This window comes from Oryzias latipes, chromosome 17 (assembly GCF_053564925.1).
Source record: "Oryzias latipes strain Hd-rR chromosome 17, Olatipes_Hd-rR_3.1".
Lineage (NCBI taxonomy): Eukaryota > Metazoa > Chordata > Actinopteri > Beloniformes > Adrianichthyidae > Oryzias > Oryzias latipes.
The window spans coordinates 6,814,098-6,832,233 of NC_136253.1; the positions used below are offsets into that span (position 1 = coordinate 6,814,098).

General features: G+C 41.6%; 1 protein-coding gene across 1 annotated transcript; it reads left to right on the forward strand.

Moving 5' to 3' along the window:
* Positions 1-105: 105 nt before the first annotated feature.
* vapal (VAMP (vesicle-associated membrane protein)-associated protein A, like) lies at positions 106-17,770 on the forward strand. The gene is made up of 6 exons (XM_004078618.5): positions 106-400; positions 10,654-10,806; positions 13,157-13,260; positions 14,486-14,569; positions 16,626-16,757; positions 16,843-17,770. The coding sequence occupies exons 1-6, from the start codon at positions 343-345 to the stop codon at positions 16,975-16,977; spliced, it is 666 nt and encodes a 221-aa protein (XP_004078666.1). The 5' UTR covers positions 106-342; the 3' UTR covers positions 16,978-17,770.
* The last annotated feature ends 366 nt before the right edge of the window (positions 17,771-18,136 follow it).

The following is an 18,136-nucleotide window of genomic DNA, read 5'->3' on the forward strand; positions in this document are numbered from 1 at the left end:
GTTTCATTTGGCATAAAAAACTTTTTTTACACTTTCAATTTTTTTTAAACTTTATTTTATCCTCATTTACTTTTTCTTATGGTGTGTGTGTGCTGCTAAGTATTCGAGTTTGAAACTGAAAATACTTGGATTGTGCTGTAATCTGATCAGCTGCGGAGCCGCGAGGAAGCCGCTCAGGCTTGTGCCCGCGCGCTCAACTATTTGTAGCCACATGCTCGCCCTCCGGCTCGCAGAAGTCAGTCAGTCCGCGGTTGACTCCGAAGTGGCAGGGGATCCGGGACTTCCACTTGTCAGATACTCCTCCAGCGTACCCACACCAAGTGCATCACCACCCGCGCTAAAATGTCCAAGTTGGAACAGGTTCTCATCCTCGACCCGCCTTCCGACCTCAAATTTAAAGGTATGTGGAGGGAAAAGACCATCCAGTGTCACATTTTCCCTCTGTGGAAATGACTGGAATGATTTCCGTCAAACATGTTTGGGTACTAGCAGGCTAGCTAGCGTTCACCGCCATTTTAAATTAGCCAGGAAGCGGAGGGCCGCTGGAGCCTCGGACTCTCGTGAAGCGGGTGGCCGGCGTGGCGTCCATGGACGCGGCCTGCTGTTCGTGACCAACACACGGCTGAATAAGCGCCTGGCAGATCATTGGAAAACGTTTGGTCTGTGTTTAGTGGTGGCGCATGGACGCAGACATGAACTTCTCACGCCGCACGTTTGCCAAGACTGTCCAGTTGTTAACTTGGGTGTAATAGTGGAGTAGAGCGGCGGATCAGCGCCGTGCTCTTTCCCGGCCGGGGGGCATGATGGTCCTGCATTCCCCAGCTGCATAGGAGTCGGTGGTGATGTGGCCTTAACTTGGAAATGAAAACAGGCTGACTTTAAGGTGACAGTTGTGGATGAACAGGTTCAGTGACTCGCAGCTGAATGACAAACTTGGCTAACTGCTCCAACCTTCAACGTGTCAGACTGTGAAGCTGCAGTGGCCGGTGCTGGTCCTTTTCCATTCCTTTGGTGGTCAGAGAGCAGAGGGCTCTGCCCTGATGATGATTCTCTTCCTGGTAATGATAAGGATGAAACATGGCAGGAAAGAGTTGGCTAGCGGCCGCCAGGCTAGTCTGCTAATGCCAAACTTGGAGCTAGCATTCATTGGAGTGGGGGAAAATGCTTGTTTTGATTCTAATCCCTGTTTAAACCGATATTCATTCGGACCAACTGTTGCTTTAACAGGGTTTTATTTTCGGAGGATCTAGTCTCAGCAAACTCTCTCTCTGCTATGCAGGTTAAGGTGCTGAAAGCCCACAGCTTGTTTAGGGGGCTGTTTAACTCAAATCATTGCTTTCTTTGGGTTTTCGGCCCCTTTCTGCTTTTCTTGCATTAGTTCTGGTGTTGTCGGTGCTGGAAGCATGGCCTTCTCTTTTGCTGGCTGAAGCCGATGCCTGTCAGTCTGCTGCTATATGACTGAATTTCTCTGGCTCTAACTTCACCAGCTTTTAGAAGACTAACTTTAAAAAGAGCAAAAAAAATGTGCTTGAATCTGTTTTAGCAGCACAACGTTGCACACTTGGTTTAAGAGTGTCTTAGAGTGGTCATTGTATATCACACAGGAGGTGTGATGATAGAAGATCAAATCTACACTCTTAAACCAAAAACACTGATTAGATGCATACTTTGATAGGAAGCTGAGCTTGCAGGCAAACAACATTTTTGTTGGGCAACCTGAGGACTCTAGAAGCACAGAAAGATATTTACTCTAAAGAAATTGTGTGCATTATCCCTTGTGCTATCATGTGGGGTCCAGATGACCCCAACCTTACATTGACGTGTTCTCCCTACCGTGGATAAAGGTGGAAAGATTTCATGTAATCCATGGACACCAGTGAAGATCACAAATCATTGAAGAAAAAAGGTTCAGAGCACTGTCTGGTGGGTCTAGATGACCCAACTCCCAACGTTAAAGTGCCTAGGATAGCACAAGGGTTAAATGGATAAGGAGTATTGTACAGTGAGTTTTTATCCTTTATTTCACAGTTACAGGAGGTTTTAGAGTTAACAAGGCTCGTCCCTTCATAACAACAACATTTTAATGCATATCCCTGGAGATGCAAGTTTGTTTATGCATCCTCGTGCCTGTGCGATCAAAGACGCCAGCAAACAAAAAAAGTGTCCTGGTGGTGCAACACTCAGACATGAAGTCAGTCAGTCTGAACAGGTTATAGAGTTCGTCTTCGGTTCTCAGTGTGGATGTCTGCTCACCTGCAGAAATCACCTAGACTGATGGGAGCATGGATCATGCCAGAGCCAACATGTGCCTCTGTAGTAATAAGAACCTTCAATATACATGTATTTTACCACTGTAGCCAATCATGAGCACACATGGGTTAGACTTTCAGAGATGGAGCTTGATTGCTGCCCCCCTCCCCCACAACAGCACTATAAAAGGGCCTCATAAACAGAGGATCCTGGGTAATGTAGGAACTCCTCTTTTCTGCAGAGTTTGAAATCCGTATTACATTTGTAATTGTTTACTTTTGATCATATGATAATTGAAACTTTAGTTTGACACCTCTTTGATTATTTTACTATGAAATTCCTTCTGTCCAGAGTTTCACATTTTAATGCTTTCAGCATTCACAGTCAGAATTCTGAACTGTTACATTTTTATGGTTCTATATAATAAGATTTATTTCTACCCTCTTTAACTTAGTATGCAGACTAAGAACTGAAAATAAGACATTTACAAATAAATAATAAAATGTGAATAATCCCTTTTATAGTTTTTCTTCTTCTTTTTTTTAAGTAGAAGTTTTCTGGGCAGTTTTTTAATAGTTAACCTGATGTAATCTGTTTTGGTGTGCTGATGTTTAATGCTGTAAAGAAAGCGTGAACAAGGTGCAGTAGTTTGTCAGTAGTTTGTTGCTGTGACTTATAGTAGAAAGGAGAAAAGGCTAGGAAATGTGCTTTTGTTGTGGAAAGATATGAAGCTCAAAAGTAGAGGAATAACTTTTGGAATTTTTTTTTTAGTTGTATCACAAACGAGACAAAGGGTAATGTTGTAGCAACAAGTGAGACTGGGATGTAAGAAAACACTTGTGCAATCTATAAATCCATCTAGTTTTTTTTTTGGGGGGTATTTTTTGAGACAAAAAGTGCTTTTTTGGGGTAAATTTCCTTCCCCTTGGACAACGTTCCACCTTTTTACTTTTGTACTCGTAGCTATAGAAAAACTTTTGCTCCATAACCTAACAGAATTGGTTTGGGATGGAAATTTGATAAGTGAATCCAATATTAGTTGAATCATAAATTGAATCAAAGCATAAACTGGTGAATGAAATTGATTTAGCAGTTTGGCAACACACACCACCTGATGTGACTCTTGTATACATTTAGAAGAAGATATGGTGCGTGTGTGTGTGTTAGGCTTCATTTTCTTAACTGTTGCTTCATAGTTTAGTGTAGGTTATCCTGTAGTGATCAATTTAAAAAAAACATTTTACCTTTTTATTGCTCGGTGCATTCTTAAGTCCACCATTGGAAGCTTCATACCTTAATTACCCACCAGTCTTTGCAAGAATCAGTAATAAATCTTTTCCAAAATAACAATTTTATTCTATATTTAAAGGTTATTTTTATGTGGACTTGATGGACTTTGATGACCTCTTGAATTGAGCGAAAAAATCAGGTTTAAGTTCAAACAACTCGAAGAAAACAAATCCGATTGTATCGTTCTGTACCTTTCTTCCATCTAACATGATTATTGTTCTCAAAACCATCCTGAATATCATCAAATCTCTGCTTTCGTACAGGAAACCGTCAGTTCAAATATCAGTGCTCAGAAAGGATGCCCACTATTTTCTACCAAACTTTCTGAGTTTTATAAGTGTCAACAAATAATTATTACCATTCACATTTGGAGTGAGTAAAAGAACTAATATTTATGTGGAATGGAAATTGTGATGAGACAGCTCTGTCATTTTCTCATTGGTTATCACACATAATTACTTAGTTGTGGTGAGAATTGTTCTCTGCATTTGACCCCTCCCCAGGAGAAGTGGTGAGATGCAGTCACAGCCTCTCTCAGGAACCATTTTGGTGGCTCAGCCCCCCATCCGTCCCCTTAATAGGTGTCAAACAGGGAAGCGTTGGGTCCCATTTTTCTAGAGTCTTGGTATGACCTAAGCATTGATTTGAACCCCTGACTGTACAAGAGAACTAGACTGAGTGATCCCTCCTCGCTTGCGTTCCAAATAGGAAGTACCCGGTGGCTCTAAGAAGCCACAAATCCATAGACTTCAATTGAAAATAAGCGGTCATCCCTCCGTCATTTTATTTGTCAGAATAAACATTCTTGCTCCGATACTTTTATTTATTTATTTATTTTTTTTACGATCTTCAGGGACGGGCAACTCCAGGCCTCGAGGGCCGGTGTGTCTGCATCACTTCCAGATATCCAAGGCTTACTCACTGATTACCTGGTTCAGATGTGTCCAGTTAGTTAGAACATGTTGGAAAACATGCAGGAGGGCGGCCCTCAAGGCCTGTAGTTACCTCTCCCTGTATGGGGCTCGGGATTTTTTTACTTAATTGCAACTTGTTCATTTTTCAAACTGGCCAATATATATATATAAATATATAAAAACATAAGCAGAGGTTTGGTTAAATTAAAATGCAGAAATGAATGTTTGTTCCTCAGCTAAGCAGTAAACTGATTAGCACAAGTAACCACCTGGCACAACCCACCATATTTCACCCGATTGAAGAAAGTCTGCTCTAATTAGCTTGTTCAGATTACAGATCAGTCACAGGGTTTACATTTTCTCTCATGAGATTAACCTTTTAGTGTCTGTCAACTGTACTGGACAAAGGGTTAAATTGTGTCTGTAGGACTGGTGACGTTTATGCTGACTGTCCTCCGTCTGCATTTTATTATTTTGTTCTGATGCATGAGGCCTCAAACAGTTTAATGAGCCTGGAGGAAGATATCTGGTAGAAAATGGTTTTAAAAATATGCTCAAACGTTACAGGAAACATAGAGGGAGCATAACTTTCCAGCCGTTTTAAAGATCATCTGGACTGCTTGTTGTGTAAGCTCTGTATGAACCAATGAGAAATGAAATGCTGCGTGGGCAAAATCTAATTTAGAATAAAGTCATCAAGAGAGCAAGAGCATTGTTTTGAGTTTTTCCTCAGATATGCAGAGGAAAATAAAATGACTGATGCTAAGATGCAACTTTAGACTTCCTTTGCTCAGGGACTGAGCTAAATTAGTCAGCATGTATTGGAGACCTGGTCTGTTTTGGGGTCTCCATAGGGATTCCTCCATTCTACTTTTGGGGGGGGGGGGGCAGCCCTCCACTGCTTGGTTGGTATTTTTGGAATAGGAGAGGCCCAAGGGACCCTAGCCTGGCATACATGCAGCTAGATGAGAGAGATGGAGCTAACAGTACTGGAGCAAAGGTGGCATCTGAGGAGCTCTGCAGTGGATGCAGGATGTGTGGGCGTGTGTGAAGAAGAGCAGCATTGGCTTTCAGGCCTGAAGTCATGCTCACAATACAGAGAATACCATCAAATCTTCTTTAAATTCAATGATACAAAAGCAAAGTCTTGCCTGTCTAAATTTACTCTCTGTTAAAGGAGAAGAGGATTATTCATTGGCTAAATTGTTTTCAGTCCTTGGTTTTATTTTCAATGCGTGCTTGGTATTACCGGTAGTTTCACCCAATTTTCAGGCAGTGACGCCTCAGAAGCATTTGATGTGCTTTTTTGCGCGTCGTCGTCCCCTCTGGCTGGCGCGTCCTCGTCCCCTCTGGCGGAGGCGTGGTCGTCACTTCTGGCGAAGATGTGGTCGTCACTTCTGTTGGAGACTTGGTCGTCACTTCTGGCGGGGACGTGGTCGTCACTTCTGGCGGGGGCGTCCTCATCACCTCCGACATTTACTGGGCCTGGCAGCTGCAGTCATACAGACTTTGTTATCCGGTCAGATTACCTCATGATGTGGCTTGAAATGACTGCTACTACCTCACCCATGTTTGAATATTGAATATGATGTTACTTAACACACATCTGAATAAATGTAATAACAGAATATGGAGACAAAAGGCTAATTTTGTTACACCACTAATGCGTTGCAAACCTGTGGATCTTAAACTTATAATTCTTTTTGGTCCATTTTAATACTTAAAAAATTGGGATGCTTCTTTTAAAACCACCAAGTCTTTAGAAATATTAAAATGTTTTACCCTTTGAATTGTTCTTTTTTTTCCTTCAGAAAATTGATGTCAAGGATTAAAAAAGCGCAGTAAAGAATATCTTATGTTCACGTGAAGATATCTATTGTTGATGTTGATATTTAGTTTGGGGCTATTGAGATTATGAATGACTGCCTGAATATAACCAACGATTATCACGATTCTATTGGTTTTATTTGAATTATCCTGGATCGAATGATTTTATAGTCCAGTTGAAAGCTTGAATTATGAAAAGGCTTCATTCAAAGATCAGTTCTCTAATTCAAAAACTAAATGAAGTTTTATGTTTTATGCACCTTATCCAGTTTTTTTTTGTCTGGATTGTTGTTTCAGGGCTCCAGACTAACTTTGTTCACTAGGAGCAGAGTGGCCCCCAACTGAAAATTTAAGGGGCACAACCAGAAAATTTAGGGGCGCATACCATAAATCAACATGCTAATCAAATCTACTAATTTCCACTGTATTACGTAGGTGTCCCCATCGATTATAATTGATAAATACGTAGCATCCTAGATTTACGTGCAAGTCTTCACCTTTGAAGTATCCGCAATTACTCCAACGAATTGTGCGGATGCTGTATCGTTGTTGTATGTTTCGTGAAGTTTTAAGCCATTGTTCCTTTGAAGGTCGAGCTGGCTTTTGTATTTGGTGAAGGGTAGTTCCTCTTTAGCAACCAAGTAGGCCGTGTTAAATTTCAACATCATCTCTGCCTCATCTGCGCTCTGATTTACAGTCATTTGTCTTTTAAAAGCAACCGACAGTGGCGTTGTTTTCTGCTTTATATACATGTCACGACATACTCGATGTTTCAGGCTGAAATTGTGTTTAATCAGTGTATTGTGTTTTAACTGCGAACTGCCTGTACTATTGGCAAACTTTGTGTTCCCCGCCGTTCTGGGGTAGCTGCTGCAGTATTCGCAATTCATATAGTTCGACTGCTTATAGTACCTCAGCCAGCTGAATTCTTTCAGCCAGTCTTCTCAAAAATGGTGAGTGCGGGCTTTTTTCGCCACACCAACCTCTGACTCTGCATCACAGTGACGTGCGGTGAGGTTGATGGCTGGTGAGGCACCGACTCCTCTGGAGTGGAGATTTACAATGAAAGAACTAAATATTTCACCATTCATTCAACAGCAGCTAACAGCTTATAAAATACACACAAGATCATATTTTTCCTACAGAGATTATTTCTTTTATAGATGGATAGAACACTCCTTGTGTATAAATTATTCATATGTACTGTAAACAAATTAAAGAATACAGATGTGTTCTGCACATATTTGACCATCAGTAACTATTCCTGGTATTTTTTCAACTTCAAATTCTGGTGCTTTAATCAGTGTTACTAAATGTTGTCTGTAAAAATGATCATAAAAAATAAGATAAATGATATTAGTAAAATCATGTAAAATTCATGTAATTAAAATTTTTACTTACATTTTTACCCACTTACTCCAATGTTATTTAAAAAAAAAAACCATTGAAAAACGTGTTTGGCCTTACATTTTGAGTCCATGTGTTGATCCTTTACCACAAAAACCTCTATGATCTGTTGGATAAGTCTTCCTTATTTTCCTTTATATAAGTTTCTCCTCTCAATGGAGAAAAACGTTCTTAGTCTTTTTCTATGGCACCAGTGTAGCTACAAAGCGGCTGTCAGCTCACGTCTGCCCCCTGCTGGAAAGCTGTTTCTGCAGGTCTATAGCAGTGTTTTTCAACCAGTGTGCCGCGGCACACTAGTGTGCCGTGGGAGATGGTCAAGTGTGCCTTGGGAAATTGCCCTCATTAACTGATCTAAAAGCAATTACCATCTCCAGCAAATCAGCTCTTTGTTCATCCAAACAGGCCCTGATAAAACACTGAGGAGTTAGGAATATAAAAGATCTTAAAATTACTTTTTCTTTGTGTTTATTTAATTCTATTAAAGACATTTTGATAATTATGACGGTACCGGGATTTACCTGCAGCTATAGCAGTTTGTGGAAAAGTCCCGCCCCTTTAACTGTCTCCGCCAATCATTCTTGAAGGCTTAATCACATGTCGTCAGTCTGACCAATCAGAAGTGCTTAAAGTCTTCACTTCCTTGTTCTTAATTCTGCTGATAAAGTCTCTCAGTTCTAACATAAATACCGGCTAAAGCTCGTCTTTAGCGGTGTAGCTTTCCACAGAATCCGGTATCAAACCGTGGAACAAGTGAACAAAACAATGAAGCTCAGAGACGCGAGACTTTCTGCCCTTTTTCTGCCGTTTTCACTCTACATCTCCCATGATGCATTGGCTTAAAGGGACAGCGCATACTGAGTCGACCTTGTGAAACGTCTTGAAGCCACAACAAACAGTTTCTAAATTTTCTAATTTAACTTTTATTTCATCTCTTAGAAAAAACAGCCGCAACTTCGATCAATACAGACCATGAATTTCTGCTTCTTCTTTTTTTTGGGGATGCTGGTGTGCCGTGGGATTTTTGTCAAGGTTAAAGTGTGCCGTGGCTCAATAAGGTTGAAAAACACTGATCTACAGCAATGCTCCCACCGCACGTCTCTGTTAACATTGAGTCCTGCCGTCGGACATGAGGCACAGCGGTGCAGAGCCTCACCCGGAGTTTCAGCTCTGTCTGTGATCGCGCAACACTCAATTTAGGCGATTTTAACCTCAGAAACTGTGGAAAACGTTTTGAGTTGACTGAAAATGTATATTTAACACAGATCAGTGGAAAAAATATTTAATTAATTTACCTTTTTCTATTTTATCACGATTATGACAGGTGAGGCTCTGCCTCACTTGCCTCACCTGACCGCACGTCACTGTTGCATCATCATCCGATGGTGAGACTGTAGACTCTGGCACTGGTACACTAGCCGCAGGTCGGAAGAACGAATCAATAGTTCGCTTGCTCATAGCTCAGACGCACATATCAGGTTGTGATGACATTTGTCTCCGTTTCCTTCCCACAGATGTTTACGCGCACTCGATTCTCTCTAGGCCCCTCCCCCTCCACGCATTTTAGTCACTTACAGTGGCCATTCCCTATTCTTCTCACACGCATTGGCCGCCTCATGCATCACTCAATGAGACGCGAGTGTGTGCTCGCGGCTCATGAGTTTGTGTGCGAGTGTGTGTGGTTGCGTGCGTGTGCGTTCGCGTCTCATTGATTAATTCATTCCTCATTCTATTGATCATTGACATGCATCTTCCTCGTTTAATGTATAAAAAATACGGAGGGTGGGGGAGGCAAATTTACTGGTAGCACATGTGCGACTGGATGTAAAATTCAGTCGCACACTCAAATTTTGGTCGCAAAATGCGACCATTTGGTCGCAGTCTGGAGCCCTGTGTTCTGATTTTTTTTTACTGTTTTTTTCTTTTCTTTAATTGTATCTTCAGAATTGTAACTTTACACGAACCCTTTAGGTTTGACAGGCAACTTTTATAAATAAAATGTATTAATACCGTTATTATTATTATTATTATTATTATTATTATTATCATGAGTTCATTGAGGCTGGAGTGTTCAGTCAAGTTTGACCTTTTGTTCATTTTTATAGACCGTGTCCAAACTTCTGGAGGTTTCTACATATTATGCTTTTTGCATTCATAGCAACGTAGCCATGCTGTTCAACAGCTTCATGTCATAAGACCCTCATTTTTTCAGACTCCCAAGCTAATTGCTGTGATTGAGTTTGGGGCAACCTCTAACTTGGCGTCCAGTTGTTTTGGACTTGACATGACCGATCAAAGCTGCACAGTGCTGTCTGCGGTTAAGATCCTAATTCCAACTGGGTCACAAGATGGAAAGCCATTATACAAGCAGATAAAAAGGAAGAGGACCTTCATTTCCAAAATCATCATGGGACATCCATGTGGCATGATCGGTCAGTCGTTGATGCAGGTGGTTTGTGGCCGCTGAGCATTGATGCTGCTTCAGGTTTAGAGTTTGAGACGGAGGGCTTTCCAGGTCACATTTGAAAATAGAAATACTCCATGTCACTTTTTGAAAGTACCGCAAGGAGTTGTTTTTGTCCTCTGGGAAGCCTCTTTGAATACTTGTAAAATGATTTTTTCGTCCATCAGAGTGCTGGATTAACCTCCAGTCTGGTCACCAAATTCAAACCATATTTAATTAGTGTTTTAATCATGCAGATCTAACCGAGTTACCCTCAGTGTATTCTTCTAATCTGTTTAGGGTTTCTTTTTGGACAGTAAAAACAAAACAGCAGTTCTGCCAACCTTCTGAGGAACGTGTGCATTGTAAAAACCCCACTTCTATCACATAGAATCAGCTTTTTAGTGTCTAACAGCATCAATTCCTCTGATTCACTGGAACATTCAATAAGCTTTCATGTTTTATTCAATGACTGATGGGCTTTTGGCTCCGTTTTGATGATTTTCACTGGTTTGTCCTCCCCAGGTCCCTTCACAGATGTAGTAACCACGAACCTCAAACTGAAGAACCCTTCAGACAGAAGAGTGTGCTTCAAGGTGAAGACAACAGCTCCACGTAGGTACTGCGTACGACCAAACAGTGGGGTCATTGATCCTGGAGCAACTGTCGTCATCTCTGGTAAAGCCTCATTTCTTCATATTCCTCTGTTACATGTATGTGTTGGACAGGAAACCTTTACTGGAGAAAGATTATTTCTTAGATTTGCTGTCATACCTGCTCCTGTGCTTGAGGTATTTGAAAAGATACACCAGAGTTTGATGTCAGAATCCCCATATTTGACTTCTCCTTACTGACCACACCTTTTCAGCCTGATGTTTGAAGTACATGTACACCAACACAACTTTAGCTGTACTTTTCCGGATATAAACTCAATAAAACACTTAGTTTCTGTCCTGATGGTCACCCAATTGAGATGAGCAGCGCCTGGTTTCTACTTAGAGCCTTAACGCCTTTAGAGCACATCTAAGTCCATACATGGACCCCTCCCACACCAGAACAAACACGCCATTGTTGGTGGACTTCAGAGAATAACAGTGAATGCTGGCACGTCAGTCACAGTTTACAAGTCGGTGAGCTGCTAAGTTTCAGAAGCAGAAAAGATTTGAAAGGACGGTCCAGAGATCCTGATCTGTGTGAGAATGAGAGATTTCTAAAATCAATTCACAAAATGTGTGAGAACGGAGTTTAAAAGGCTATTGAATCCTCACTGCATTGGTCTTTACTTGGAAAATCAATATAAATTTAAAACAAGGAATCTGTTTTATTTTGGTAGTACTGTAGTTTTTTTTAAATGTCTTTTTGTAACGCCTTGTTCCCTATTTATGTCACGGTTCACCTTTTGCAGTCTCGCTGTTATGCTGTTTTTCTTTTTTTCATGTGCAATTTTTTGTGCTCTTTTGTGTGTTTTTTTACACTGCATTGTATTCTGCATCCTGATTGGCTGTTGTCGATCAATCTCATGCTGTGTCTTCTGTACGGTTTGCCACTTTTGCAAAAATCTTTGGTCGTGATCAGATTTTTGTGCTCACTCTATTTTACTTTAAACAAGAGAGAAAATTGTGAAAATGTTCGTGTCTGTCAGAGAAAAGTCTATAAAGTTTGTAGTGAAAAGTTTTACCGCCTTAAAGGGCCTATGTCATGCTAAATCCGCTTTTTGAGCTTTGTAATGTTCATTCCTCACCAAAAACAACCCTAAAGTGGTATTTGAGTATTCCTCTGCTCTCTGAGCACTAGCCCCTCCCAGTCCACCAAAACGGGTGGGTCACATTGTGACATCACAAAGTGAGGACCGCCCCTTCCAGGAAGAGTCTGTGCTGCCAGCCCCGCCCCCCAGTCTAACACACACGCCCACTTTCACTGTGGAGCTAGCGGTGATCAGCTAAACGCTTTACTTTTATATGAACCATAGGCACGTCCATCTTTGGAAAAGTTCGGATGTTTTTTGTTTGGACGAAACGCAGACACGCCGCCGAGGCCGATTCTGGGATGATGTCATGAAATGGGCGGCACCAACAAGAAGAGAAAGGCGGAGCCTCGGATATCGAGTCGTCTTACTTCTGGGTTGAAAAATGAGCTGTGATATAATTCCTATTTAATAAAAAAATGGTTCTTTAGTGTTCCCAAGGTGATTTATTATCATATTTATGGATAAAGGTGACTATAAACGGCTGAAGAATAGCATGATAAAAGCCTTTTAAAACATCTATAAATTTCCACCTATTGCGGGTTATTTTTATAACGTAATCCTTGTGATAAATGAGGGAAACACTGTATCGCAGGTGAAGTTACATCAATAACAAACCACACAAAGCTCGTACTCGTGCTCACGCACATGAAAGCACGTCTTTGATTTCCCCTCCTGCTGTTTGTCAGGGGGAACAGACGCTGGTGGGAATCCTTTTTCAGGGACTCATCAGGGTGCAAGTGTGACCTCTAGCAGGCCTGCACTATGCTGATTTGTCAGTTTAACATTGTACCCTCCTGTTATAAAAGCTCTAATGAGGTAATATAGTTTTTAATGAAAAACTTTCCTGAAGTGTTTAGTGAAGCATGTTGAGTTGTATGAAGGAGAAACAGACGTTCCTGGGAACGGGTATTTAAACCTTTTCAAACTTGATTTTTCCCAAAACCCACAAAACTTTCAGTGTAATTTCAAGAGGCTGCCGCAGAACAAAAGATAAAAATGTAATAACTGAAGGACGAGGTGTTTCCAAAAGATGTTTTCAGCCGGAATTCCACCTCATTGCTTTTCCCAGAGATTACAGAGGCACAGTCGCATCACCTGAATCTACAGTCAGACTTTTCCAATTTACTGGAAATCGGTTCTTGTGGACAAACAGGAAGCCAACAAAGTGCTCACTCCACGCCCAGACGCACGCTTCCTTTCACCTTACCTGAACCTCCTTATGAACCAAAAAAGTTCAGGAATCTTTTCTTTCTGTGGTTCAAGTTACGTTTCTGTTTGCAGTTATGCTACAACCCTTTGAATATGATCCCAACGAGAAGAGTAAACACAAGTTCATGGTTCAGACCATTTTCGCCCCGTCACATGTTTCCGACATGGATTCATTGGTGAGTACTCTGTTTGTTTGTTTTGTGTTCACGTATTCGAAGCTTTTCTCAAACGTCAAATACAATTTTTATCAAACACAAAAATGTCCACCAAAAAAAAAAAGCTAAACTCAGAGGGGAACCTAGCTTTATGCAGGACAATCCAGAACATAACACTCCAGGATTAGAACTGAAGCTGAAAGAAAGTCTTTGCAGATGCAAACTCTGCTCCTAAACCATACATTTACATCCAGATTCTCCCCAAAATATCAACAATTAACATGAATCTTTGCAATGCTAAACACTAGAATCTTGGTTTTTAAGATTTCAATCATTTATGTGCCAAGAAATCTATATTACCCCTTACAAACGTAAAGGTGAAGAGGGTTTTGTGCTATAACTATCTTTAAATGGACTTAAACGTGTCTGCCTTTCGGTATCCTGCGGCGTCATCCAGCTTTGTGTGCAGGTGTGAGCATGTGAAAGCGTGTGAGTGACTGGTCTCATGATTGATGTTTTGCTGCACTCTTAAACATCAGAGAGGCCGTTCAGCTTTCAGTTATGCAGGTCAGTCCTGCCTGAACCGCACGGCGATCAGAAACTGGGCATTAAACGATTTCATGTTTCTTCTTTTCTGCCTAAACTCAGGACAAATTGTTTAAACTCGAGCCGTTTTTCCTCATTTGGCGGTTTGTTCTGTAAAGTGGCAACAAACTGTGTGAGTCTGTCCACCAGAGGGCAGCAAAGGCTGCACCAACCTCTCCATGATGCACAGTTGTTATCATGTGCTAGCAATTCATGAAGTCTGTGTTCAGAACAAAGGTCAGACTGGTTCTGAATAATGTCTGCATCCAAATGGACCATTATAAAGTTCTGTGTTTGGAAAAGTACTTTTAAGAGATTGAGTTAATTTGCTTTATTGACCAAGTACAGCGCATATACAAGGAATTTGGTGTCTTATGCTCTCATAAGGCGAGGCTGAATAAGTGTAGAATGATAAAATAACAAAAATGTAAAGAAAAAAAAAGACAAATATAAGGATGAAATGTGTTTATTACACATTTCTTAACTTGATTCTGTTACAAAAGTACACTGGTTCTTTTTTTTTTAGTGGCAAACTCATCATGTGGTGTGTATCAGTAAGGGAGTGTGCATGTGTGTGTGTGTGTGTGTCTGTGTGCAGATGGGATCCAGCTGCTAGCAGTTTGATTTGATGAATAACATTCTCATTTTTCATTTTCACCAGTGGAAAGAATCTAAACCTGATGACCTCATGGATTCCAAGCTGAGATGCGTCTTTGAGCTGCCTTCTGAAAATGACAAACTGGTGGTAAGACGCTCTGTGGCTCGTTAAATTAGCATATTATTTATAAGTGGAAGCTTCTGTCTTTGCATTTAGGGCATCGAACGTTTGCAGAGGAAACGGGACGTTTCACTCAAAGTGAAGCACAAAGGGGAAAAACTGACCAAAGCATTTCCGTTTGTAATAGAAATGTGAGGAAAATGTACTACAAACAGATCTAATGATGGGTATTTTATAAAGAAGACTACACTTATTATGTATTGGGTTGCTCTAGAACAGTGTTTTTCAACCTTTTCTGAGCCACGGCACACTTTAACCTTAAAAAAAATCCCGCGGCACACCAGCATCAAAAAATTAAAAAAAAAGGAGAAACTCATAGTCTGTATTGATCTACAGCCCCTCCACAGTCTCACATGCATTTTTGAGATAATTGTTGCAGAAAAAGCTGGAAACTGCAGCTGTTTTTTTCTAAAAGATGCAATAAAAGATAAGTTAGAAGATTTAAAAACAGTTTGATGTGTGTTCGTTAGTTTCAAGACGTTTAACAACAGATCTCCGTATGCGCTGTCACTCTCACAACCCAATGCATCATGGGAGATGTAGTGCATAAAACGGCCGGAGATCGCGTCTCTGAGCTTCATTGTTTTGTTCACTTGTTCCAGTCTGATACCGGATTCTGTGGAAAGCTACACCGCTAAAGACGAGCTTTAGCTGGTATTTTTTTTTTAGAACTGAGCGACTTTACGAGCTAAACCGGGAAAGGAAGTGAAGATTTTAACCACTTCTGATTGGTCAGACTGATGACATGTGATTAAGCCTTCAAGAATGATTGGTGGAGACAGTTAAAGGGACGGGACGTTTCCAAAATACAGCCGAAGGTGCAGCTGAATCGCGGTACTGTATCGTCATTCTTATCAAAATGTCTTTAATAAAATAAAATAAACGCAAAGAAAAAGTATTTTACGATCTTTCATATTCCTAACTCCTCAGTGTTTTATCAGGGCCTGTTTGGATGAACACAGAGCTGAAATCCTGGAGATGGAAAATGTTTTTAGATCAGTTAATGAGGGCAATTTCCCACGGCACACTAGTGTGCCGCGGCACACTGGTTGAAAAACACTGCTCTAGAAAGAGGTTTGTCCTGGTATTATCAGTGATAGACAGCGGCTGTTGAGGTCGGGGGGCCAAGTAAACCCGTCCTGAGGATGGAGGGGGTCACTGTTGGAGCAGACCTTCATCATTTTAAAGCTCAAACCTCAGAATGTCGGATCACTCTGAGACGACCGTGTGTTGTGGGTTTCCACGCCATCAGACAGTCATTCGCTTTGTTGCTACATTTTCTGAACCGCAGTGTCTTTGAGCTCTGCAACGGCTTCTTAGAGCAGGTCTGCGGGGATTGGGTGTGAGTGGCGGCTGCTTTCAGCAGGACTCCGTAACCTGTTGTCCCGCCACGGCTGCAGGACAAAGATGCCGCTGCGTCTGTCCCCTGTGAGGGGGGGGGGTTATAGCAGCAGGGGTCATGGTGAAAGAATTTCAAGTTTTAAAGTCAGACACGACTTGCTTGTTTTGCCTTTTTCTTCTTCTGTGTGTTTTTTTTTCTTCCAAGATACAATGGACCATAATGCATTATGTTTTCCATATAGGGGTATCTTAAGTTCAGACATGTTACCGTTTTAGTCCTCAATCAGTAATTCTTTTGAAGTTAGTCTGTATGTTTTATTAAACAAATCTGATCTAAAACAAATTAGCTGTAAGCTTTCATTTTATTTTGTCCAGTTTAAAAAAAACCTTTTTACTACACATGCCCGCTGTGTACGCAGCATTCATTACTGCCAAAAGGGGGGTTTGAACCGCTCCTAGTCAGATTCGTCACCCAGAACCCGTCTGCCATGATGGGACACCCCCCCAGCATCACTCCAGCTCTCCGTTATGGCGCCGACATCACAGCTTCAGTCGAGTTTGATCTCTCATAAGAAGACGTTTTGTTTCCACACGCCGCCTGTCCGGCCAAAGAACGCCACAGCTGGATAAACCCATGAGCAAGGCAGCCTCCTGAGGTAACTTTCTGTACTTTGTCTGGCAGAATGCGGTGGATTCGGTCCCGGTGAAGGCCGAGCCGACCGTGGAGGATTCGGAGCTGAAGAAGATGCAGGAGAAGTGCAGGAGGCTTCAAGCAGAGATCAGCAAGCTGAACGAGGAGAACCGACAAATAAAGGTTGGAACTGAGAGCCGCGCGTTGGCAGAGGGAATTGAACGTGCCGTCATGCGTGTGAAACTGAACGACTTTCGTTTCCTTGCAGGAAGACGGAGTTAGGATGAGAAAAATGCCTCCCCCAGACCACATGATGTCAAACTCAACCGCCTTCCTGCCCTCCCTCCTCGTCGTCATAGCAGCAATTTTCATCGGTTTTTTCTTAGGGAAGTTCATCTTGTAGACCGGGACATGCATGTTGGGCGTCCCCCTCCCCCCTCCCCGCCCTCTCTGCAGCTCCAGATCACACAACAACAAAAAAAGAAGAGCTGGACCAGGTCCTTCTGTTGACTTTGCCATATCATCGGTAGTGTGGCCTCCAGTGAACACGTGTGTACAGCATCATTTGAAGGCCTGGCCTTTTTACAATCACACAGTTTAGTGCGCACAGAGTTAAGACGGGTGACAAAAATCAACCCCCCCAGTTTTTTTCCCCCCCTCCAGTTTTTTGATTGCAGTTTTGACACAGATGTTGTGGTGGGATACAGACAGATGTTCGCTCGGGGAGGACTTTAAACGGTGACGGAGAAGCAGTCAAAAGGATCAGGGTTTCCTTTCTTCCTTCTTTCTTTCTGCTGTTTCTATAGGAATTGAATGGAACTGTAGTCGTCTTTTTAAATGTTATTTTAAAGGCTTTTAAACAGAAAAGGACAGAACTTCCATTTAAAAAGACCTTGCTCCTTGTTGCTGGATCGCCTCTGAAGTCAATTTGTTTGTAATTTCTACTTCTTGTGTTGGAATGTTGAGGTCCAGCTGAGGATTTAGGTGCCTCCTTCTTGTATATTTGTCCTGTGCTTTTCCTCACACAGATGCAGGCTTGTTATTATTATTATTATTATTATTATTATTATTATTATTACAAGACATATATTCCTTTTGAGGCAAATATTGACTGAAATGTTTCCATTCTTAAGGTGAAAATTCTGTCCCATGGTATTAATCATTAATCAAAATAAAGGTGAAAATTGTGGTTTTCACGGCTGTCTGTTCCTTGAGCGTCTGAACCGTGGCGCCGTGCTTTTCCCTCTCATAGAGGAAGGAGGACGGCCATGAAGAGGCCATGTGACCGGGATGAGCGGGACTTTGCTGCTTCATCGGGGTTTGTCTCCTGCTGCTGGTAAAGGTCGTGTCGCACAGCCTCTACGTACATGTTACGCATTTTCCACGTATGAAATTTCCGTGAAACATGTGATATTCATTATCATCGTTCATCGTCGAGGGTTTCTGCCGACGGGTGATTACGATTTTGAGCAAATTTTTGATTGGTTGAGAATAACACCGTTTATGTTGATTTTACATGTGAGTTTTGCCAGATGTATGCGCAAATTAGTAGTTTTTCACGG